The sequence below is a fragment of the Hypanus sabinus genome, chromosome 1 (genome assembly GCF_030144855.1).
Source record: "Hypanus sabinus isolate sHypSab1 chromosome 1, sHypSab1.hap1, whole genome shotgun sequence".
In the NCBI taxonomy this organism is placed as follows: Eukaryota; Metazoa; Chordata; class Chondrichthyes; order Myliobatiformes; family Dasyatidae; genus Hypanus; species Hypanus sabinus.
In genome coordinates this window covers 167,627,753-167,653,982 of record NC_082706.1, presented here as the reverse complement: position 1 = coordinate 167,653,982, position 26,230 = coordinate 167,627,753, and the positions used below count along the sequence as shown (strand labels likewise).

General features: G+C 38.3%; 1 protein-coding gene across 1 annotated transcript in view; it reads left to right on the top strand.

The window, feature by feature from the left end:
- Window positions 1–3,411: 3,411 nt before the first annotated feature.
- Window positions 3,412–26,230, top strand: part of st18 (ST18 C2H2C-type zinc finger transcription factor) — a 73,421-nt gene continuing 50,602 nt past the window's right edge. Inside the window, exons 1-5 of the mRNA XM_059991707.1 lie at window positions 3,412–3,422; window positions 5,921–6,114; window positions 9,041–9,856; window positions 18,278–18,412; window positions 21,743–21,833. Of these exons, the coding sequence (XP_059847690.1) occupies window positions 3,412–3,422; window positions 5,921–6,114; window positions 9,041–9,856; window positions 18,278–18,412; window positions 21,743–21,833 (1,247 nt within the window). The remainder of the gene's footprint in view (window positions 3,423–5,920; window positions 6,115–9,040; window positions 9,857–18,277; window positions 18,413–21,742; window positions 21,834–26,230) is intronic.

Below are 26,230 nucleotides of genomic sequence, written 5' to 3'. Positions count from 1 at the left end.
ACTGATGACACACAGGTAGATGGGAGAGCATGCTGCAGCGTGGATAGTTAGACATTGCAACAAGAAAGTATTTGTTGAGTAAGAGAAAAAAAAACTTGGCAAGTGCAGTGTAATGCAGGAAACCACACTTCAATGGAAGGAATCTAAAGACACACTATTATCTAAAAATAAAGAGTAGAGAGGGATCAAGGCATTCTAATGGATAGAAAAATATTAGCATGCAGGTGAAAAACAAAATAGTTAGCAAAGCAAATAGCAAGTTGTTCTCTTACAAAGGGTACGTGTTCAGAAATATAACATTTTGTTACTGCTCTGCGAGGTATAGCTGAGGCTGTACCTGAACTGCTATGAAAAGTTATATTTTCACTTCTTTAAAGAAGGATGTACTAGCACTGCTGATTGTCCAGCAGATCCACCGGGCTAATTTCTTGGATGAGAACGTTGTGACAGAATGAATGGCTAAAAAAGTTATAGTTATAGGATGAGTGATGATTTTATTGAAACATATAAGATCCTTATAATGACATGATGGGGTAGATGTTGAGATGTTTTCATAACTGAGCCTCAAACAATAGGACATAGTTATAAAATAGGGAGGTATTTTAAACTGAGGTGTCTGGGAATTTCTTCTCACAGAGAGTAGTGAACAACTGAAATGCTCTAATGGATATAGGAATGTCAGATCACCCATGATCCCTTTGAATGACAGACCAGGATTGAGGGGCTGAATAGCCTACCTCTAATGGTCTTAAAGTTTAGCTTGTTGGCATGGATTCAAAAGCAGCCATATTGCTACACCTTCCTCCATAGGTCTCCTGAAGTTTTCTGATGGTCTGTGACTGTGAGAAACCACAGATATCAAAGCAGACGTGCTGAGCAGCGACTTCCATTACTAGTTGTGCTGGGATATGCAGGAATAGCCTAATTTTCATTGTGATGGATATGGGCTGCATCTCCAGTACCACCTAACTCTTGTGATCAAGGAAACAGACTTTAGTCAATGCAGCCCAGATTTTTTCTTCCCCTGATAAGTATCAGGCACACGTGAGGGTGCAGAGGGACTCAGATCAGAAATCATAGACTTAGCATCAATCTTAAAATTAGGCTGGGAATTGAAGAATGGGGGTGTAGCAACAGTATGTCACAGAATGAATGGGCCCAACAGTGTTCATCTGCAAATTCCAATAAAATCTTCATTTATCTAGTAAAACTTAAACACCCTTCTTAATAATAGCTGTTACTTCAAGCTTAGACAAACCTAAATGATAATTTAGGAAGTGTCAGGAGACTGGCCAAGATCTGCATCAAATTCTATTAGAGGAAATATGTGCAATCTGCTGATGCACATTAATTTGCATGTAATTTAAATTCCAACAATCCCTTCAAATTCAATCAGGTGCAGATACTGAAACAGTATGGGGGGTTTTGGCCACCCAATATTACCCTGTGGTACAGTTCATGTTTAGGAATGATAACTGTAACAGGGAGGAAGGAAATCTGTCATCTGTCCCACGACGTCACACAATTCATGTTGGTCACACTTACCTTCTCAGTGCACGTGGAATGAAGGGTGTGACAAAATAGTGTGTACTCAGTAGCCAGTTTATTAGCTACGTCCCTCCTGCTACTGTTGCCCATCCGCTTCAAAGTTCTTAAACGTTGCGAGATCAGAGATGCCTCTCTGCACACCACTGTTGTAATGCATGGTTATTTGGGTTACTGTCACTTTCCTGTCAACTTGAACCAGTCTGGCCATTCCCCCTTGACCTCTCTCATTAACAAGGTGTCTTGGCCCACAGAACTGCTGTTCACTGGATTATTTTTGGTAACCTGTAGAGTCTGTTGTGTGTGAAAATCAGTGTTTCGCCTGTATCTGTTACACCACTTGCGATGGGTACCATGTGCAGTTTCTGAGATACCCAACCCACCCTGTCTGGCATCAACAATACAGTCACAGTCACATATCTTGCCCATTCTGATGTTTGATCTGTTCAACAACTCAAACTCTTGACCATGTCTGCATGCTTTTATGCATTGAGTTGCTATCTCATGATTGGCTGATTAGATATTTGCATTCATGAACAGGTGCACAGGTGTACCTAATAAAGTGACCACTGAATCTATATAGAGTGATAAGGATTAAACTAAAGACTAAATTGGCACTTGTAAGAAGTACTTACAAAGTCCTTTGCCCTCTGAGTATTACTTTGGTCTTGTCAGCAATATTAATTTATTAAGTGAGTGAATTCAGGAACTAATTATATAGCCCAGTTTGAATCAATTATCTAATAGTTAAACTAAATGTGTTAAAGCACTTTAATTGAGAACAAGCATCAAGAAAGTGTTCTCAGAAAGTACAGTCTCAAACTAATGGTAACAAATGGATTATTGATGATTATTATGTCCATTGTTAAAAACTGGTATATACCGAGTGTTTCAGAACTGATACAGTGCATGCAACTTCACCACAAGGACTACAATGGGTCAAGATATCAGTTCTCCTTCTATTTCACAAGGGTGTTGACAAATGGCTGAGAAATACTGGCCCTGCCAATACACCCGCAAACACACACGTTTAGAAAGATCAAAATCAAGTAGCGACAAGGAGGCAATTTTGCTTATAACAGCTGAGAATTCTGCTATGGTGATGATCGCGCAGGATATGGAGCCCTTCAAGACTTCACATTATTTGTCACTATCAAATGTGAAAATGGATATGTTAAACTGCTGAGAAACTCAACAAATTGTATTCCTGCTAATTATTCTGTTAAAATGATAAATGATGACATTTTGCCCAAAAGAGGAGTCATTTTCTAATGAATGCTTTCTCTCCTTCCCGCTGGTTGTGTGAGCATTCCAATTTCCATGTGGATCTTCAGTTAAGCAATAGTGTTTCACCTGTATCTGTGACACCACTTGTGAAGGGTACAGTTCAGCAAATGACACCCACATGTCAGCTGCTACTTTCAATATGGCAGACATTAGCATCTGAACAACTACAGTACTTCAATAAGCTGTAATCTAATTAAAGCGCAAATAAAGATGCAGGTCTATAAACTGCAAACATCAAAACATCAACTTACATGTATTAGTTACTAGTTGTGTTGCGATATGCAAGGTTAACAGGAAGTTTGCTTGAACATTAAATTAATGCCTAATTCAATGCTATACTGCTTTTGCCTGCAATTTTTATTACTATTCAAGTTTTATTTCTGAGAAAAATTATCACAGTACAGATATTTGAAATTTTTTTTCTTAAATTCCATTGAATACCTTTGTGGTTCTCATAATTAAGTAAAATGTTTGAAGAATTTCTTAAAAATTCTCCACAGATTTCCACAGTCATGATGTTTTCAGTTAATGGGAACATGAGACTGGACAAAGTAAGCTTTAATTTGTCAGTTGGGAAATATGACTAAAAGGTAATATTCAGTATACCCCAGTTTAATTAATTTAGTTTCCAAAAACTACGGAATAGGCAATAATGCTGGCATTGTTACTGATGTACAGATCCCTCATAAAGAATAAATAAAACAAAATTTGTGTAAAGTCATTCAGCACGGAAACAGGCCCTGCAGCACAACTGATCCAGGCTGACCAAAATGCCCATCTAAGCTCATTCCAATTGTCTGTGTTTGGCCCACAATCTTCTAAACCATTCCTATGCTTGCACCAGTCCAACTGCCTTTTAAGATCACAGTTCAGTTCCCTTTGTTTCAAGAAAAAAGTGCTTGCCCGTCCAACCTCATCCTATAACGCAGTCTCAGAAACAGAATCAGATTTAATATTACTGGCTTATGTCATGAAGTTTGTTGTTTTGCAGCCACAGTACTGCAATACATAATAATAAAAATTGAATAAAAACTTATCAAGTACAATAAGAAATATATATATATATATAATGAAATCAGTGCAAAAAAATGACAAAACAGTGAGCTAGTGCACATGGGTTTATTTTCCATTCAGAAATCTGAAGGTGGAGAGGAAGAAGCGGTTTTGTGACTGCTGATCACGGTGCTCTGCTTGCCTGATGTTAGTCAGAGTATGAACGCACACTGCTAGCAGGTTGATGGTGAAAAACTCCCTAGGCAGATAAAATGGCAAATACTTGACCATTAGATGTTCCAGGTCAGGTGAGAAGGATTGTGACAGAGCTGCCATATCTGTGCACCACAGTGAGTTCTCATACAGCTCCTCCACCTTTAAACGACTCAGTTGTCCTGTCTTTGAGGAGAATGGTGAAGCCATTGTGCTGAAGTGCAGCCTCCAAAATGATAGCCATATTTCCAAGAAGCAAAGTACACAGCAGTCCCTAATGTCTCTCTGGTACTGCAATATTTTTCTGAGTTCTTCAATTATCAAGTCCTGGCAACATTCTTGTAAATAATTTTGGCACTCTTGCCAGTTAAATGACATCTTTCCTGTAGCATTATGACCAGTGCTTACCAGTATCTTGTAACCCACACCATTACCTCTTAACTTCTTTACTCAGTGCCCTGAATGATGAAGGCCAGCATGCCAAAAGTCTTCTTAACCACCCTGATTATCTGTGACTCCATTATCAGGGAGCACATACCCGAGCTCCAAGGGACCTTTGTTCTATAGCACTTTGTCATTCATTGTGAAAGCCCTTCATTGACTTGATTATCCAAAGTGCTACTCCTTGCACCCATCTAAATTAAACTCTAGTTACTATTTCTCAGTCCACATATTCAGCTTCTTAAGATCACTTTGTAGTGGTCCATATATTTCCAAATATAATCTGGAAAGAAGAATTTATATAGTTTTGCAAATTGTAATTAACTTCTTGAAATATGTGAATTTTTCATCTTGTTAAACCCATCACCCCTACCGGAGTATAGGCTGCCAACAGCATAGAGTCCTCTGTCCTGAGCCGAAGCAAGACTGATTGGCCCTGTGGCTTCTGCATTTACCACATAACCACATATGTCTTCTAGATAAAGAACCTTCCTGTCCCAGGGATGAGGTCCTTGAAGCCTATGCTGGCATTTCTGTAGCTCTGGGTTTTTACAGAATGGGGTTGCTAGTCCCATACCCAACTCTCCTCCTTTCACAGCCGGCCGTGGGATTGTACATGGCAGAGATTATGTGAAATTTTAATGTGCTGATTCCTACAATAAAACCTTTAAACTTGACACAGTGGCACTGCAGGTAGTGCTGCTGCCTCAAAGCTCCAGTGAACTGGGTTCTATTCTGACCACTGGCAACATCCTTGTAAATCTTTTCTGCACTATTTCCAGTTTAACAACATCTTTCCTGTAGCTTTGGTTTAATTGAGTGCAGCTTGCACACTTTCCTGTGCCCATGAATGTTTACCCCAGATGCCCCAGTTTCCTAAGGAGGATATGCTACTTGTCAGGTTATTGGCCACTGTGAATTGCTGATAATGTACAGTAGGTGATTGGTGAAAGAATCAGGATTCTCAATGGCCTTGTGTAAGAGAAAAGTAAAAGGTAAATAAGTGGGGAAATTAGATTGATGATTGTTCTGTTAGCTAGAAAATTTTTGATGTGTCAAATGGGCTTGTTCTATGTTATAAGGAAATAGGAACATGAACACCTACCCATTTTCAAAGCAGGCAATCATATTGAAGTATCAAGTGAATACATTCCAGGTACAATATATTCACCATGCCTTAGCAATAGTGTACATGTCAACAGTCACATGCAACCACCTACAATGATGCACAATTTGAACAAGTAGAATTTTAATACGGTGACATCTACTGCCTTTGTACTGTTGCTCCCAAACTTCATGTTATTTATGGTTCTGCTATCATGCATTGGTCTTTATTGGCTGGAATCAAATCCATTCTGGCAGTAATATTCAAAGTTTGTGTTGCTTCCAAAAATAAAATTTATGTAATTGTTCTGTTTTCCCTCCCTTAAATGTTCCATAGCTGTTCTCTGGCAAAGAGGAGAAAGATACAAGAAATGGAACTGGGAGCATCAGTGAACAAAAGAAAATCCCTTCTGATGAAACCACGTCACTACAGTCCCAGCAAGGACTGTGAAGAAGAAAGTAAAGATGGTAAAGACTGTGATGAGATTATGGCAAAGGCAGATAATATGGAAAACCACCGGCATTTGTTAGGTAATGCTAAAAAGATAATCCATGTCAGATTGAAGTCCAGTAGCTTTTTTGGAACTATTCTTTAAATAGTTAGAAAGTCCAAATAGGCGGTTCAGTACATCATTATAATTATAACAATATTCCAATGACGTATACTCCTTTCAATGATGTTTTTCAGCATGGCATAAAAAAGACATTGTTAGGTAACCGTGCATTTTCACCATGTCCAGTAATCACCATGTGGCTAATTGGGATATATCAGAACTGTGTAACTTAGCAACAGTAGTCATTGTTGCTTTCTAGTGCTTTTATTAGGTACAATCATTCCATTAGTAATGAACAGAAGTGGCCAAAGTAGTGGATTGAGAAACAATTCAACAAATCATACACCACCAAGCATAATTCTGTTTTTTTCATTATTGTACCGTTACATTTTTGTGCTGATTTTTTGGTTACACTGATATTTTTGCAGTGTTTGCCTGATTCCACATAATTACAGTTGCATTTTGTCCTTAATGCCAATATTTAAAAACACTAAAGCTTTTTTTAAGATAAATCAATAATAATTACCTGCTATTTGGACTTTAAATTCCTATAATGTGTTATAACACAAAAAATTATCATTGTTTACTTACAACCACAATCAAAATCACTTTCCTAGAAGGCTGGTCCAAAAGATCAAAGCACATGAGATGAATGGAGATCTGGTAGATACGAAATAGGTTTGGTCAAAGAAGGCAGAGGGTAGTTCTGGTGGTGGAAGGCTATTATTCTTACTGCAGGTCTGTTTCTATTGGTCATCTACAAAGATTAGTAGTGGGATTTTGTTGTTTGTGATATATATAAGCTACACAAACAAACATTTTGATGGTTTTATTCATAAGTTTCAGATAATGTAAAAATTGGCAGGATTGTAGATATTGAAGAAGGATTCAACGGAATACAGACCAGTTGGAAATGTGGGCAAAGAAATGGCGGATGGAGATAAATCCACACAAGTGTGAGAGGTTATAATTTAGGTGATTAAATGCAAGAGGAAAATATACAGCAACTGTCAACATGTACTGGGGATCTTGGGGTCCAGGTTCAAAGCTCCCCAAAAGCAGAAACACAAGTAGAGGTAAAGAGGTTATACAGCACACTTGCCTTCGTTAGTCAAGCTGTTCATTACAAAAGTTGGGAAGTCACGTTGCATTTGAATGAAGCACTGGTTAGACCACACTTGTGTGAAGTCTTAGCTGCCACATTACAGGAAGAAAGTGAAAGCTTTGGAAAAGGTGCAGAAGAGATTCACCAAGATGTCGCCTGAATTGGAGAATATTAGTTATAAGAAGAGATTGGTCAAACTCGGATTGCTTTCTCTGGTGTGTTGAAGGCTGAGGAGTGATATGATAATAGTATGTAAATGTATGTAAACGTATAGGGTAGACAGAGTCTTTTTCCTAGAAGGAAAGGGGAGGTTGTCAAATACCAGTGCACGTAGATTTAAGATGAGAGAGGGAAAGTTTAAAGGAGATTTTTGAGGCAACAAGGCTTTTACACAGAGGATGTAGTGCCAAGAACCTACTGTCAGGGGAGATGATGAATGCTGGTACCATAACAAAACTTAGGAATAAGTTAGACAGGGACATAAATAGGCAAAGCACGGAGCAACACAAACCGTGTGCAGATGGGTAGGACTTGCATCATGGTTGGTACAGACATTGAAGGCTGAATGGCCTGTTCCTGTACTGTATAATATGTATCTACTATCTGTCTCAGCTCTATTTCACCGATCCTCTTCCTACTCCCTGACCTTTCTCCTCTATCACATTTTGAACTTCCTGTGCAGCAAAGTTGTCCTTTGTGGGAGTGTGGGGTCCCTGAAAAAAATACTGTCTCTGGTAAACTAACTGCTTAATATGGCTCTAAAGCACTGTCAGTTCCTAAACAACTGTGCCTATGTTAATTTATTAGGCTCTCATTGCACCACTCCAGCAGGAGAACTGCTTTCATACTTTAGTTGCACATCACTCAGCTGCCCCACTAAGGAGAGATGTCAAGTTCTCACCAACATTACTTCCCAAACATGTTTCATTGAACTACTCCTAAAATATCAGATGTTTCTTCACCTGAAACTGATAAATTAAGAGAAAATTCTATCTTTGGTATCTCTCCATGATTATTGGACATTGGCTGTCCTCATTACCACATATTCAGCTGAATGGAAAGGAATGGGACAATATATGGATAAGGCAGATCTTGTGCACACTTTAAGTGGCAGCAAGTACAGATGTGTTTCTCCCTTTTAGTGTTCACTTCCAATTTGCAATGCTGCGGGAGTTTGACCTTATTTTTAGTAAATACTTTAACATTTAATTGTAAAAGTCAGTTGCGTTCTTGCTTCAAAATGCAGCAATGACCCCTTGTATAAAGATATTCTCTTTGCCTGTGGCATCTGTGTTCCAATCAATGTAATGGCCAGTAGAAACCGATCATTCAAGATTTACCCGAACATCAAAATTTTTACAGCTCCAATAAGTGTCCCTTTTCATTTTTTTCCTATTGAATCACCAATCATTTGAAAATGATTTTCCAATGAACTTATTACGTAGCACCCTCCCCAGAATCTGAGTTGCCTTTATCACAGCCACAATGGCAGCTGCAGTGCTAAAATTTTTCTCAAAGCCCTCTGCCTAAGGTTAGAAAAAGATCAACCCTGGACCTTATTCTTGATAACTAACCATGTGTACGCATTTTGGGCAAAGATAGATTGGGATTTGGCCGTGGTCTCCCCAGTGGTAAGATTGCAGGATGACACTCACTGCCAAGACCAATTTATGAAGGATATGAATGGTGCCAGGAGCCTGAAGAGCTATTCCCCATCAAGAATTAGTGTCTTTAGGAGATGAAATAACAAAATGAAAAGAGAAACCTCATGTGCTTTAATGATTTGTTTGTTGCCTAGAAAACAGAATTCTGTATTCAACACACGAAGACTCTCAAATGGACCTACCAGCGAAAGACACTAACAATAATAGTGATGATTTCAACAGCTATCAGGAGCTGGTAGCTAAATCACTTCAAGATCTGGGAAAAATAGCTGAAGATGCGGGAATACAGAGGTGTATTGAAAACAATTTAAATGACAGTGGGGTACAATCTTTGGAGGGAGAAAGTGATGGAGATGAAAGAAATACTTCTGAAATCCCAACTAAAGATAAGGCAAGTGTATGTGAGAAAGAAATAGTACCACACTATTCCTATGCAGAAAATACTCAAGTTCCTTCCGAGAATATTTACGACAACTGTGACCAACCCCAAGATTTATCCAAACCATCTAACAAGAATGAATTAAAGCCCCTCGCAGTTCAGGTGTATGGCCTGGGCAGTAAACCTAAAGACATTTTAAGGGCAAAATGCAAGGAATCTGAGATAACAGAAATTGTTTCACAGGAGCCAACCTATCAGAGCAGAGTGAACAATATTGGTGAAGCACCAGATTCAAAGCCAGGCCTTCCTGTAGGTGACATGCAGTCTCCAATGACTGATGATGACTGTACTTCTCAGCTATCCACAACTACAGAGGATTCAGAAGACTTTAGCACTGCAAAGGGGAACCTAAGTCTCCTGGAACAGGCTATAGCTCTACAGGCAGAGCGGGGTTACATCATAAAGGAAACACACAAGGAAAATGAAAAGATTTTACTGGAGAAGTTAACAGCAGGAAGGCAACTTTGCAAGACTATTGACATTGGCTTCCGGAAAAGTTTCTCCAGCAGAGGTAAAGTGCCTTTTTAATTATTCCAGAAGCAATTTTAATATCGCCTATAAAAATAATATTTTGTCCTCTAGAGCTGTTCCCCCATTCATAATGGCATATCCATGACCTGGATGTGACTGAGTCTGAGCGTGATTCTGTTCTGGACTTCGATCTCATAAATGACAGCAACTCAACACCATGTAGTGCTCCACTTAGGAGCTTGTATTTGATGAAAATTCCCAAGTCAGGTCAGATGAGTTTTAACGCTTGAGGTGACCATGGTTTAAATCTGCAGTTCAGTTACTGAATGCTTCCAGAAAAACTTTGCATGTGCTGCCATGCATCTGGTGAGGAAAGTGAATTCTTTCTGCAGTTCTCCCAATTGTCCATCAGCTTCTTAGTAAAAGAACCAAAGATACACCAGCCATATGCTATTTTCTCTGGTTTTCTGCAGCTCCTTTGCCAGGGTTACACTGAACAATAGGGAAAACCCACTACAGGTTTTTCAGCCATTTGAACTGCTGTGGATATTTTAAAAATCTTTGTCAACAGATGTTACTAGCTTCATCAAAGGACATAAAAATTGTGGTGTATTATTCATTCTGTTCAGCCAGTTCGTTCAATTCCCATATGGAAAATTTTAGGGTGAACAAGGTATGAAACTTATTGCACAGAAACAGTCCATCCAATCTAAAGCCACGTTGATGCTTCAGCCTCAAGTAATCTCCACTGCCCTACCTCATTTCAATCTAGCAGGCAAAATTTCAATTACTCTATCCCTTGCTTGCATACCTGGTTTATTATTAAATCTGTTCACTACTGGGTTCAAATAAGAAATAGTGAAGTGGTGATGGCAGCTACATCATTGTCCACTGAGTTTATATAAGTGATTTAATGCTCGGGGCCTATTTTTTTAAAGGCCGTAAGGAAGGAGGGGGAATTAAACTAATGAATAGAAATGTAAAAAATGGAAACCTGGAATTTATATGGAAGGTTTTGTATCCTTAAACTAGCAAAACTTGAATATTTAGTTCAGAGAAACAGAAAATCAATCACAGTATATGCAATGCATCCAGGTAATTTTTCTTTCTTCATAGCACAATCCAATTAACAACAAAATTAGTGGATTCAAGTGGTACCTTCACTGTAGTAAAACACCTCAAGATATTGGAAGTGTAATCAAAATAATTTTGACACTAAGTTATATAAAGAGATATTAAGGTACATGACCAACAATTTAGTCATAGATAGAGGTCTTAAGAAGTAATTTTCAGAGTTAAGAAAATTAGAAAAGTAAAAGAAAATCAAATCCTAGATCTTATGGGCAATAAAAAAAACAACCTACTGAAGGAACTCAGGATCAATGAAGGGTTTCAATTCAAAATGTTGTCTATCCCCTTACCATCCACAGATGGTACCTGATCCCTTAAGTTTCTCGAGCAGCTTGAGTGTTTAATCCAGATCTCAGTATTTGTATTCTCTTATATCTCCAGAGTTTAGGGCCTTGGCAACATAATACAAGGCTGCCAATAGTCATAGAGTCTTAAAATAATATAGCATGGACACAGGCCCTGAAGCCTAACTGATCCATGCCAACTACAGCATCCTCCCTGCTAGTCCCAGTTGCCCAGGTTCAGCCTACAAATCTGTCCTCTCCACGTACTTATCCAAATGCCTCAAATATTGCAAATGTAGCCACCCCAACCAGTTCCTCTGACAACTCATTCCAGGTACGGTACTTACTATCCTCTGTATAAAGAAGTTACCTCTCAGGTCTCTTCAACTTCTCCTGTGCTCCAGGTAATAAAGATCCATCATAGCCAGCCTCTCCCTATAACCTGGCTCTCTAGTCCAGACAACATCTGCATAAACCTATGCTGCACCCTCTCCAGTTTAACGATCTGTTTCCTATAACAGGATGCCCAAAGCAGTGCACAATACTTCAAGTGCAGCCTTGCCAACTTGTATAATTGCAACATAATGTCTTTACTTCTAAACTTGATACTCTGGCTGATGACGGCCAGCATGCTAAATGTCTTCTTTGCCACCCTCTCTCTTTGCACAGCCAGTGGCAGTGAACGGTGCACTTGTACTCCTAGAACCGTCTGTTCCACAACACTAGTCAGTGCCTTTCCACTTACTGTATAAGCCCTGCCCTGGTTTGTCTGTCTAAAGTGTGTCACTTCTCTAAGTTGAAATTCATTTGCCATTCCGCAGCTTGACACTCTGACCGAGCAAGATCTCTTTGCAATGCATTGTAACCCACTTCCTTAAAAATGGGAGCCCCTATTTAGTATCATCAACAACTGGCTAATCGTGCAATGTACATTCACAGTCATATCATTTACATAAATAATGGATAACAGAGATCCCAACAATGACACCGGGGCACTCCACTGGTCACAGGCCTACAGCTGAAAAATCAACATCAAACCGTCATCTTTTGCTTCCTGCGATTGAACCAATACTGAATCCACCTCACTGGCTCCTTCTGAATCCCATGTGACCTTACCTTCCAGATCAACCTGCCATGTGGGACATTGTTAGAGGCTTTGTTCTACTCCGTGTAGACAATATTCACTGCCCTACCCTTACCTACCTCCATTATGGAGGATGGAGGAGTGGAATCAGGTCAAGAGGTTATCAGGAATAACAGATTTGGAGGATGACTAGGGCAGGAAAAACTTTCCTAGAGCATTCTTGTAGGTGGTGTCCTATGATGTTGCAGAAGTGGAAAAAGAAAATCTTAGTTATGACAACTCTGCAAGGACAGAACTTCATCTGAAAGATGCAATATATATGCAAACATCTATATTGGTGGCGAGTGATAGAGTCAGTGGCTAAGAGTGTGAGTTTCTGAAGAAACTTAAGACAATATTGAACATACAAATACATAAAAACATAGAATTCTACAGCACATTACAGACCCTTTGACCCACAATGCTGCACCAACTATGCAACCCACTCTACAAACTGCCTAGAATTTTCCTACCGCATAGCCCTCTATTTTTCTAAGCTCCATGTACTTATCTAAGAGTCTCTTAAAAGATCCTGTTGTATCTGCCTCTACCACGTTCATTGGCAGTGCATTCCATACATCCACCACACTCTGTGTAAAGAACTTACCTCTGACATCCCCCTTGTACCTACTTCCAAGCACTTTAAAACTATGACCCCTCGAGTTAGCAATTTCAGCCCTAGGAAAAAGCCTCTGGCTATCTGCGCACTCAATGCCTTTTACACTTCTGTCAAGTCATCTCTGATCCTCTGTCAATCCAGGTGGAAAAGGCCAAGTTCACTCAAACTATTCTCAAAAGGCATGCTCTCCAATCGAGGCAATATTCTTGTGAATCTCCTCTGCACTCACTCTATAGTATCCACATCCTTCCTGTAATGAGATGACCAGAACTAAACACAGTACTCCAAGAAAGGTCTAACTATGGTCTCATTTAGCTGTAACATTACCATATAGTTGTAACATTTCATAACTTTGTCAATTGTTTCATTTCATTATTCAAACCTACTTGTATTCTTTCTAATTATTGGAGAAATTTAAAAACAATTCAAATGTTATTGACAGAAAAATACTGATGAAAGTTTATCAGCCCTCCTGGAAATGAAGGTCTGAGGCAGAGTTGCCATGGGACAATGGTGGAAATACATCTCTCTTATCATAAAACTGGGAAATTATATTAAAGTTCAAAGTAAATCTATTTTCAAAGTACATATATGTCACCATATACAAACTTGAGATTCATTTCCTTGCAGGCATACTCAATAAATCCATAATAGAATAATGATCATAATATCACCAATGAAAGACTACACCAAACTGAGCTTTCAACCATTGCGCAAAAGACAACAAACAGTGCAAGTACAAAAATAATTAAATAATATGTGAATAAATAAGCAATCAATATTGAAGAATTAAGATGAAGAGACTTTGAAAGTGAGTCCATAGATTTTGGGAACATTTCAGTGATGGGGCAAGTGAAGTTGAGTGAGATTATCCCTTTTGGTCAAGAGGCTGATGGTTGAGGGGTAATACCTGTTCTTGAATCTGCTGGTGTGAGTCCTGAGGCTCCTGTACTTTCTTCCTGATGGCAGCAGTGAAAAGAGAGCCTGGCCTGGGTGGTGGGTCTCACTGATAGATGGTGCTTTCCTTAACACTGTTCTATGAAGATGTGCTCAGTGGTAGGGAGGCTTTACCTATGATGGACTGGGCCATATCCACTACTCTTTGTAAGATTCTCCATTCAATGACTTCGGTGTTGCCATACTAGGCTATGATTCAGCTGGTCAATATTCTCTCTACCACACATCTATAGAAGTCATCTATGTATTTATCTCATTATATATATATATAAAAAAATTAGGAAATCTATGGAGGAAACACAATGCATGCATTTGAACTGTGAATATCTAGTAATCCATCCTTTGCTCAGACTACGACTATCTACCTTTATACAACATACACAAAGTGCTGGAGGAACTCAACAGGTCAGGCAGTATCTCTGGAGACCAAGAAACAAGTTGCTTTGTTTAGCTCCGGTCATAAATAAGAGTTAGTCTTCATTCCTTAAAATGTAAATGGATGACAAGCAGTAATCAGCTTGAAGTTAAAAAAAGCACTCTCAATAGAAGAGCTTTACAAACAATATCAGTATATAGCAGATGCTCTCTCTATGGGAAGTAAGGTGTAGTTCACTACACCTGATTTATTGCTGTTCAAGTGTGCAGTATAAAACAATGGATTATTTATTTGGTTTGTTTCAAAACAGGTGACACTGACTACATTGTTTTATTTCAGGGAAACTTGCAGACCAGATTGATAATAAAATTTAGTATATCAAATAACTGATCTATTAACGTTGGAAGTTTTATGTACTCAGTGAACTTAGTATTGCAGCATTAATTGGGGATAACTGGTAACTTGTATTTCAAAAAGCTTTTAGACCCTTTGTGTAAAAAGAGTTTCCGAGGAAAAATATGTGTTTGAAGTCACCCAACTGAAAGACAAGGGTATACATGCAGAGAGCAGTTCAGGCTTATTAGGAATGGGATAAAGAACATCAAGAAGCTATGAAAGAAACATGGATTGAACTAGAATCCATTCCTGTGGCTTCAATTTCTGCAATTGATTATTCGTTCATCTGTATTGTTAGTTTGTATATCTTTTTAATCTATTGTACTTGCAAATTGTATTTTGTACTTATAATTGTAACTATTTTGAAATCTTTTGTCCTTTGTGCTTTGGAAATATTTTGTGCTTTAGAAACAGTTTATACTTTGGACTTGAAATAGCTTGGATTTAAACATGTATCATTGAAAATAAATTAGCTGTGTTTTAAACTACTTTGTTAGCTGGAAGTATCTTCTCCTTGGTAAGGAGAGGGGACCCAGTGCTGGAATAAATTAGAGAATTGAATTAGTCTTTGAATTTTGGGTAGTTACAGTATAATTTCCTGTTAGTGAGAGTACTCGTGGATATTTATATCTGATAGGGATAAAGGTCTTGTTTGAGTTTAGAGGTTAGACACCCCAGTAGTGGAACAGGCGGATGAAGTAACTTCACACTCAATGACTGTGAAAGCGGATGAAGGCTGCAACAAATCCATCAGCTCCAATCATCATGGTTTCCATGCCATTGGAATCAGTTGGTTGATTTGTGAAGTATCGTGTGCTTCTTGGAGTGCAACATCAAGTACATGTTAAATAAATACATGTACAGGCATCTTCACTCTGTGGGCCACATCTTCAAGTGATCAATGAAATAAAGACAATCATCCTCGAACTCGAGGGATAGCCACGACAATGGCAGCGTTAGTAGATGCAGTGCTATCACAATCCCAGTTAAAAATAAAACCACTTTGCTCTGCTTTGGAACAGTTTTGCAAACATAGCTGTTGCGATATTTATGACCAAAATGTTTCTTTACCATATTATTACCAAGAACTTTTTAATTTTTTATATTAAGATTCTTTTGTGCATCAATTTTGAATGATTTAAATAAAATATAAATACATGTTGGGTGCATGCTTAACTCATTGGAAAATATTCCATATAAAGTAATAATGGAATATTCAAAAAGGGAGGAGCGTAGTGGCTAGGGGACTCTATTGCAACTCATGGCATTGGCGTTCAGAATTCTGTTCTGGCATCCTCTGTAGGATTGTTTGTACATTCCTTCCCGTGTATGCATGGGTTTTCTCTGGGTGCTTTGGTTTCTGTCCACAGTCCAAAGACATAACAATTGTAGGTTAATAGATCATTGTAAATTGTCCCGTGATTAGGCTAGGGTTAAATCTGGAATTGCTGGCAGGTGCAGCTCGAAGGGATGTAAGAACCTATTCCATGCTGTATCTCTAAACAAATAAAATAAAATAATTGAAGCACAATTATCATTTTTAGAGGGGAAGCTTGAGATTATAGACAAGGAGTTAGTATAGATATAATAGGTTAACGTATAAACTCACCACATGAATATCTAGGGTATCGTTTCTGAAAGGTCGCAACAATATAATCATATGCCCGCAATGGACTTAATCACCAAGTGAATTATATCTATATATCATGCTTTAAAAAACCTGGTAAAAATTAACCTACATGAGAGACAGGGACATTAATATACAATCTCTAAAAGCATTTTTGCTAGAAATTTATTAAGAAATTGACTCTAGTACATCAATTAAGCTGGCAAGTAGTTCTGATCCCCTTAAGTTATCTAAAAACAGAATGCTATACTGCTTCACTTTAAGTATTACAAATATTTTTTGTGGATACTCAGTTTTCAGCTGCCAGAGTCACAGAGTCATGGAGAACCACAGGAGAGAAACAGGCAATTCAGCCCATCTAGTCTGGTCCATGCCAAACTATTAATCATGTGAAAATACGTTAAAGAATTGTTTTTATTGCAAGAAAGGAAATGCCATTTTGAAACACCACGTGTTTTTGCTGGGTTCTCAATTATTTTAGATTGTGATATCGGAAATAAGCTTAAATGGAATGTACAACAGGAATACTATCTTCATATTTAAATGTAAGACACTCAGATGGCACTGAGTCTGGCTCTGTGGCTCAGAGGTAAAGGGGGGAGAAGAGGGTTGCAGTAGTGATACGGGATTCCATAGTTATCGAAGCAGGCAGGAGAATATGTGGACGTGAAAAAGAACCCGTATGATATTTTGCCTCCCTGGTGCTGGGATCAGGGGTGTCTCAGGTTGGGTCCACACTATTCTAAAGGGGGAGGGGAAGCAGCCAGAACTTGTAGTTAGAAACAACTTAGATAGAAAATGGGAGGAGGTCCTGAAGAGAAAGTACAAGGAGTTAGGTAGGAAGCTGACAAGGAGGATCTCCAGTGTAGTAATCTAGAGCTGTTGGGGAGAGTTTAAACAAATTTGGCAGTGGAATGGGAACCAGAAGGATAGGGCTAAGAATGGGGCAGTTGGTATACAGGTAGAAGCAGTGTGTAGTGAGACTGTGAGAAAGGACAGACAGAATATAGAGCAAAATTGCAGTAGGGGGATGAGTGGAAATGTTACATGGGGGAAAAATTGGAAAGAGTGATGGATGCAGAACTGTAAGTATTATACTTGCATGCATGCAGATTCCAAACTAAGGAAGATGACCTTGTAGCAGATTTAGAGATTGGCAGATATGATGTTGTAGACATCACTGAGTCATGGCTGAAAGGAGAATATAGTTGGAAACTTAATGTCCAAGGATACATCTTGTATTAAAAGAATAGGCAGGTAGGCAAAAGAACTAGGATGAATTTGTTGGTAAAATAACAAATCACATCCTTAGATAGAGGTGACATTGGATCAGAAGATGGAGAATCCTTGTGGGTAGAATTAGCAAACTGAATGGCTAAACAGACTCCGATGGGATTATATACAGGACTCCAAATAGTAACCAGGATGTGGCCTACAAATTAGAATGGAGACAGCCAAACAAAGTAAAAAGGGTAATGCTATGATAATAATGGGGGATTTCAATATGCATCTGGATTAGGAAGATTAGGTTGCTGCAGGATCCCAAGAAAAGGAATTTGTAGAATGCCTAGAAGATGACATTTTAGAGAAGGTTGTTGTTGTGCCCACTAAAGAAAAGGCGATTCTAGATTTGGAGTTTTATAATGAAACAGATTTAATTAGAGAGTTTAAGAGCTTAAGGTAAAGGAATCGTTAGGAGGCAGTGATCATAATATGATCAAATTCACCCTGCATTTTGAGAGGGAGAAGGTAAAATCAGATGTATCAGTATTACAGTGGAGCAGTGGGAATTACAGAGGCATGAGAGAGGAGCTGGTATTTTTGTGCCTACATTAGTTTTTGTTGGATATTAATCAGCTTTAAGTTGATGTCTGCTTTTGTGAGAAATGATAAATCACATGGCTGTATTTGAGTTATCTTGTTGCTAATATTCTACTGATTTTTACAGATTCTATAAGATCTGACAAAAAAGAGTCCAAATGTCCAACTCCAGGGTGTGATGGCAGTGGTCACATCACAGGACTGTATCCACACCACCGCAGCTTCTCAGGATGCCCACATAAAATGAGGGTGCCCCCAGACAGTGAGTATTCAACAGTGACAAACTTGTTCCATAACACAAACTTTACATACAAGTGCTGTCTATAATTCTAAAGCTCCTATGGCATATTACAAGCATTTGAAATGTCTTGATATAAAAAAAAAGTGTACACGCAATATTTAGATTCAAAGAATAAAACAATCTGGATCTGAGATCTGGCTGCTCTTCAGCTGAGCATATGGGGTTTAAACAGACCAAATGTTCTGCTTGGCAATTCCCATATATTGATTTGATTATAGCTCAAAGCTCCACCCAGTTACCTAATGATTCCAAGGTCAGCACATGGTAAAAGTGAAAAGCGGACGCTTGCTCTTACCTGCTTGCTTCAAACATGGTGACAGATCATTTCATGGGCTCATCCTTTCCTACATTTATTTTTATTATGGTTTAAAATGAATTTAATGTGAAATAGGAGAATTTTTAGTAGATTACACTTAAGCCATGCTAACTGTTTATAACTGTTTATAATAAATAATGGAGTTTATATCAGATGATTTTGTTGAACAATAAGATTAATAAAGATCATTATATAATCACAATAGCAACAACAATATGTGGGCATCTGTTTCATTGAACTGGCAAAGGAAGTAGTAGCACTTGCAGGGAATACAAAGCCCAATTTAAAATAATTCACCCCCCTACCCCGTACTCCGATTGGAATTACTCCCAGATCTGCTACTCCTCAGACCCAACCAGAACCGCAGAGAAAAGCGTAAACAAGAATACCTAATTGAACAGAAAGGCAAAAAAAAGAAAGAAAAATCATTAATTTATAATTAAATAATGCTTTTTAAATCATGATTAAAGAACATAGCATTGAAGGCTCACAAGTTGATCCATTTTATTTTGTTGTGGTTTTCTGAATGAAGTTGCCAAACGGTCCCTGCTCTTTCCCAGTAAGTTTTATTGTTATCAAAAGATATTACTCACAGGTTTTAAAATTACAAATAATTAATCTTGCAGTAATAAATACATCCAACATCATATAACTGAGGTAAAACCTGAAAATCTGACTTTGGATGACTTTCATCTCAGGAAGAGAAGCCAATAAAGCACCAGCCTGGAAGAGATCAACTAACGTAGAAAAGACCTCTAGAGTCTGAGGGATTACTGACTCACATAGCTCACCTTTTCAAAAGACAAGCTCTTTGAATCATCAGTAATACTTCATATTTGTAATTACTCTTTTACCATTCTGATTCATTCTTCATTAAAATGAATTTGTCACTTTTAATAATGCTGGTAAATTTCTTAAAATACTTTTCAATTTTAAGGACTATATTGCAATCTATTAAAATCCCAGATCATCTTGGATGGGACAATCTTACAAAAGTCCAATGCAAATAAATGTATTTTCCCAAGACATCTAGAAGTTTAAAGCCATTTCCCTGATGTTTTACAGATCATATGCCTAGGGTAGTGATCAGATGAAAACTCAGACAATCCTCAACATTCAATTTAACCTGTCAGGGAAAAACTAACCAGTTTTATGAAATACCTAACTAACTAACTAACACACCAGAAAATCAAAGCATTAGAGTTGAGGTATGTGAGGTATTTCATCCTCACTGGGCTCTCTAATCAAGTGGTATGGAGATAAAAAGGTTTTATGAGCAGCAGAACAAGGTTGTGTTTTCTTCAGGAATAAGAAAACACTCTCCCGGGCCTCTTTATAAATACCAAAAATGACTGCTTCATCTTCATCTCTCACTGCACTTTTCATCCACCATCCACTGGCATTAATTGATTTTATTTATCTTCCAATTTTGTTCACCTAACCCAAGACCCGAACCTCAGACATTGCCGCTGAGCCAACAGCCCCTTTGTATTTTCTCATCAAAATGCTCATTCATCAGCAATCAACATCACTTATTCTAATACTGGGTGATTGTTTTGCTGTCCAGGCTTTGACTTAAAGTGGATCTATGCCTGTCCCTCACTAACATGATTTGTTATTTGGTGCCACTCAGCAAATAACAAATCATCTTCCACCCCCCATATTCTCTGTCAAGCACCTCCTGTTGTTGTACCTTTCTTGCTTTCCTTTTAACATTAAGCAGCTTCCATTAGCCACTAAGGTAGCCTCCAGTCTTGTCAATCCAACCCCACTGCCAAGCCTTTAGGCTGAGCTGCTCTCCATCCTCAGTAATATTAATCTTCATTTCAGTTACCTGTTGAAGCTATGCTCTGTTCCTCTTAAACTCATGATCACCAATGTACACCAATGAAGACTATTTCTGATCATCTTCCTGCATGCTTCTCCAGCCCTTTTCCTTACAATCTATTCTTCCTGTAATATCCAAACCGATTATAAATTTTCAATCATTCACTTTTCAAAGTGAAAACTATCTACCTTTGTCCTACTTTGCCATGACTTTTCTGCACCCATTGGTCAGCACAATTAATCTTATATCAAAACTTTATTTTCTGAAGTCTTGATTATACCAGAATAGCCCCACCCGCATTCCCTCAATCTAGAGAGAACAAGTTTAAAATACAGTATTAGCCATCCACCACCAGAATTGTCTGTACTATAAAGCATATTCAGGCTTTCTCTCCTTTACCAAAGCATACCATGCTCAAGCATAATCCATGAGAGTAATGATAATTCTACTTAATACCTTTAATTCTTCTCCCCCACTTCATCATATCATCAATGTGTTAGGATCCCACATTATTAGAATTGAAGTCAATCAGGCAGCTACTTTCTGCCAATGTTCCATTCCCCTTTATTTTTCAAGCCATATTTACCTTAATGCATTTATCATCCAGGTCAAAGACCAAGCCAATCTCCAGGTATTCCCTTCCCTCTCTCCTGCATTGAAGTACCCCATTAGTTACTAACTGCCAACCTGAAACTGATCCACAATTTTGAGTCCCTGTTGTTGCTAGATGGCCACTTCTCTATCCTACTAATATATTATCCCCAACCTCATGCCCTCTGATCTTACAGAGTAACCTTTTATGTTGGCAAAATGTATCCAAATGCACTTTGTCAACTAGTCCACTTTATTTTGCTGTTCATGGCAAATTGATCAGATCTTCAGCATACAGTAGTAGTTAACAAATTCAGTATGAAGTTACACTAATACAACAAAAGTTGACAGCTTTGTTGAAAATGATGACTTCTTATATTTACTTATTCTTATACATTTAATAAATTTATATGAACAACCTGTTCTTATACTTAATATGCAAACATGTTTGGATGTACAGATAGACAGACAGACTCTACACTGAAGGATAAGTAAGGAATGTGTATATTAATCCAGTTTCATTAATGACCGGATATATTTTATTGCATCTTTTCAGTTCTTGCCATGCATGAGAATGTTCTCAGGTGCCCAACCCCAGGCTGCACAGGAAGAGGCCATGTGAACAGCAACCGCAATTCACACCGAAGGTAAGCTGCATTAATTACAGTATATATTTTACACTGCTAAAGTTAGGCAATCAATAATTTGCCTAAACTAATGTGTTTTACCACTTCTTTCATTTCAGAGTTCTATCGATCTGAGTGAGATAGAATTTAAAGCTGTATTATTTTTGACCAAGTTGTTTTGGGCACACAAAGTTCTTCTCAGTATCGTTTCAATTGATTTATTCTCTTTGGATTCCAGAAAGGCTATGAAGAAAAGTGATAAAAGGAAAAATCATAGTAAAAGAATAGTATAGCTTTTGTGATTATACAGCTTAGATAAGAAATGAACATTGGAGTAGGTCATTTTACCTCTGATGCCTGCTGCACAATTTTTATAAGATCATGCTGATTATCTATTTACTTATTTTATTATTTATTTATTACATCCAAGGGAGTAAAAATCTTTATGTTGCGTCTCCGTCATTATGTTCAAGCAATAAAGAAGGGAAATGTGGGAGGATAATGCCCAAACACCAATATTGTTTATGTTACTGTTTTGTATGCATGTATGTACAGTCAAATACACAATTAGATCAATGTGTATTGATAAATCTGATGGCTTGGTGAAAGAAGCTGTGCTGGAGCCTGTTGGTCCAGGCCATAATACTGAGGTACCATTTACTAGATGGAAGAAGCTGAAATAGTGTATGGTTGGGGTGGCTGGAGTCCCTGATGATCCTGCGGGCCCATTTTACACACCTCCTGCTGTAAATGTCCCAAATAGTGGGAGGTCCACATCTACATGTGTGTTGGGCTGTCCGCACCCACTGAAGTGCCCTGCGATTGAGGGTAGTACAGTCCCCATACCAGGCAGTGATGCAGCCCGTCAGGGTGATGTTGATGATGTCTCATAGAAAGTCCTGAGGATTTAAGGACTCATGCCGAGCTTTATCAGCTGTCTGAATTGAAAAAGGTGCTGTTGTGCTTTCTTCATCACACAGCTGGTATGTGCACTCGAGGCGAGATCCTCGGTAATGTGTATACCGAGGAACTTGAAACTACTCACCCTCTCAGCTACAGTCTCATTGATGTCAGCAGGGGCTAGCCGGTCTCTGTCTCTCCTGTAATCCACGATCTTTCAACTCCCTCATTTTTTGACATTAAGGAGAGGTTGTTTTCTTGCCACCTCTATGTCAGTGCCTTGACTTCTCCTCTGTAGGCTATCTCATCGTTGTTGGAAATAAGGCTGATCAATGTTGCGTCATCTGAAAATTTGATCCGTAGATTGGAGCTGTGTGTGGCAACACAGTACTGAGTGTATAGGAAGTAGAGGAGGGGTCTCAGGACACTGCCCTGGAGAGGCTCCAGTGTTGAGGGTCAGAGGGGTAGAGGTAAAGGAGCCTATCCTTACCACCTACCGGCGATTCGACAGGAAGTCCAGGATCCAGCTGCACAAGGTGGTTTGCAGGCCCAGGTTCCTGAGCTTCTTGTTGAGCCTGCGGGGAATTGTGGTGTTGAATGCTGAACTGTAGTCCAAAAACAGCATTCTAACTTAAGCATCCCTCTTCTGGATTTGAGTGAGGACGGTGTGTAGTGCTGTGACTATGGTATCATCTGCTGATCAGTTGTGTCAGTAGGTAAATTGTAGGATGGTTCTACATCATCCACTTTGCAGCTGATCCCATTTTTATCAGTTAATTTCTGACCCTGTTGATTTTTTCTCTTGAAGATACACAACAATTGAACATCCAATGCCCTCTGGGATTGAGTGCTCCACCTTCTTAAAGCCCTATATGTGATGAAATACAATGCCAATGTTAAATAATTGATTTCATCCTCAGAGACTGGCACCTCCAGTTCCAGACCTGTTAAGAATTTTACATTTTAAATGATATCACTTGTCATTCTTCTAAACCTTGATGAATATGTGTTGATTTCAATCTAAATTCATAGGATTAGGTTTTCATCCAGGGATAACAGCAATAATCCTTCTTAAACTTGGGTCAGTTATCGGGGGAATATAGAGGTGATTTGTAACATATCTCAAAAGCCATTGGGAAAATAAGTGCAAATGGTAATCTTTTGTAAAATGTAAGTACTTTTTGTTTTCTTTATATCCTTCGAGTACCATGTTATGAAATTAAATATCCAGTGAAGTAACGGAGTTTTTCTTATGACAAGCCAAACCAATTCTGCTAGGTATCAATAACCTTTGGGAATAACCATTGAAACAGATCTTTTCTGAATGATTCTAAAGGTGGGCAGAAAGTGAAATGTTAAGTCATTAACATGTGCTAAAATGACAATCACAGCAAATTTCTTAGGGAAGTTCCAAATTGACCACTATAAGATGAATGTTGTCAGAATCGCACATTACATAATGTATCCAAATGCATTACATGCATCTCCACCAATGTATTTATTAAAGTTGTCTTGGCCAAGAAGGAGAATCTCTGAAGAATGAACTGTGAATCCTATTCCCATATACAATGGTGCATCTACAAAACTAAATTTCTCTCCGTAGTTATTGCCTGACTTGTTGATTTCCTACAGCACAATATGTGTGTTGCACAAGATTTCTAACATCTTCAGAATCTATTGTGTAAATGATTAGATGCTGTCTGAAAATTGATTCCACTTTAGTCTAGGTATAGGACAATGTGGGAACTTGCTAAGAATTGATAAAGAATGTAGCAACTTGGTCAACCACCTCAGAGAAGACATGGAATAGATCAAGCTTGCAACTTGTCAAGCTCATTCCTTTCTTCTTGGCCTTCCACATGTAATTCCCCCACCCTTTCAGTTCTAGTAACACAAACAATGAGCTGAAGTCTTGCTTAAAGCTTTCCTAGACCTTCTTGAATAGTAATCTCCATGTCATAGTGCACTTTAATTCTTTAAAAATACATAGCTTTAGAGCAATCTAAGTTTATACTCGGCTTTATGAGTAATTGTGTAAGTGAGTTCAGATATGGAATTTAAATGTTATTGGTATTTGAGATACAACTTTCAAAACAATAGAAAGCAAATTAGTTAATAATACTAATAAAGATATTATAGATTTATAGAATGATTACAGCACAGAAAAAAAGCCATTCTGCTCATCCTGTCCATGCCTGTTCTCAGCCAGAGCAACTGATTATTTCCATCCAACAGTTCAAAGCAAAGTACAAAGTTCAAAGCAAATTTATTACCAAAGTACATTAATGCCACCAGGTCCTATCCTGAGATTCATCTTTTGTGGGCATTCAGGGTGAATACAAAGAAACACTATAAAATCAATGAAGAGTCAGGCATGCAAAGACAGACAAACAAGCAATGTACAAAAGACAACAAACTGAGAATACAAAAAGTACAGATAATAAATAAATAAACAATAAATATCGAGAACATGAGTTGTGGAGTCCTTGAAAGTGTATCCATAGGTTATGGAATCAGTTCAGTGTTGTAGTGAGGGACGTTGAGTGAAGTTATCTCCTCTGTTTCAACGGCCTGATGGTTGATGTGTAATAACTGTACCTGAACCTGTTGGAGTGGGACCTGAGGCTCCTGTACCTCCTTCCTGATGGCACCAGTGAAAAGGCCTGGATGATGGGGGTCCTTTATGACAGATGCTGCATTCCTGCAACAACACTCTTTGTAGATGTGCTCAATGGTGGGGAGGGCTTTACCATTTACAACCCCTTCTTCTTAGCATTGTAAAATTTTTCCCCATATATGTCTTACATAATTCATTCTTGAAGCCACAGAGTATCCTATATCCACCATATCTGCGGGCAGAGCACTGCAGATTCCAAGCATATGTCATGTAAAAAGAAAATTACTTTATTTCTCCAATTTCATTGTTAATTCTCTTCTTCTTTTATTCCAGTAATCAAGTCATCTTTGGCCCTTCCATTACTCGGAATATCCTTTCACTCTTCACTTGTTTAGGACCACCCAGTGTTTAATTTATTGGCTTTAGATGAGGTTCTGCTTCTCTGGTCCAAAGAAAACACCACTCATCACCTTCCTGAAAGAATATTCAGGAACCATGCCTCTCTGTTGCTTTTTACAATACAATAATATAGTGGAAATATATTGTCCCTCCGTTGTTACTGAATCTAAATATTGGAAATCCTTAACCAACAACACTGTGGAAACTCCTTTACCACAAGAATTAGAGCAGTTCACTACCATCACCATATAATTTGTCAAGGGTAATTAAAGACAGGCAATAAATAATGGTTTCACTATTAATTTCTGCATCCCATCAATGGGTGACTATGCTGATCAGTTTAACGCTGTTATTCAGATGCAAAAATATTTTCACACTCCCTTTAGCATTTGTTCTTTAACAGTTGAATTTAGTGGTTCACCTGTAAATCCCACTTTATATGCTACTGTGAATCTCCAATATGTGCTTCAGACAAAGCATGCTGCATTTGTCATTACAAGTG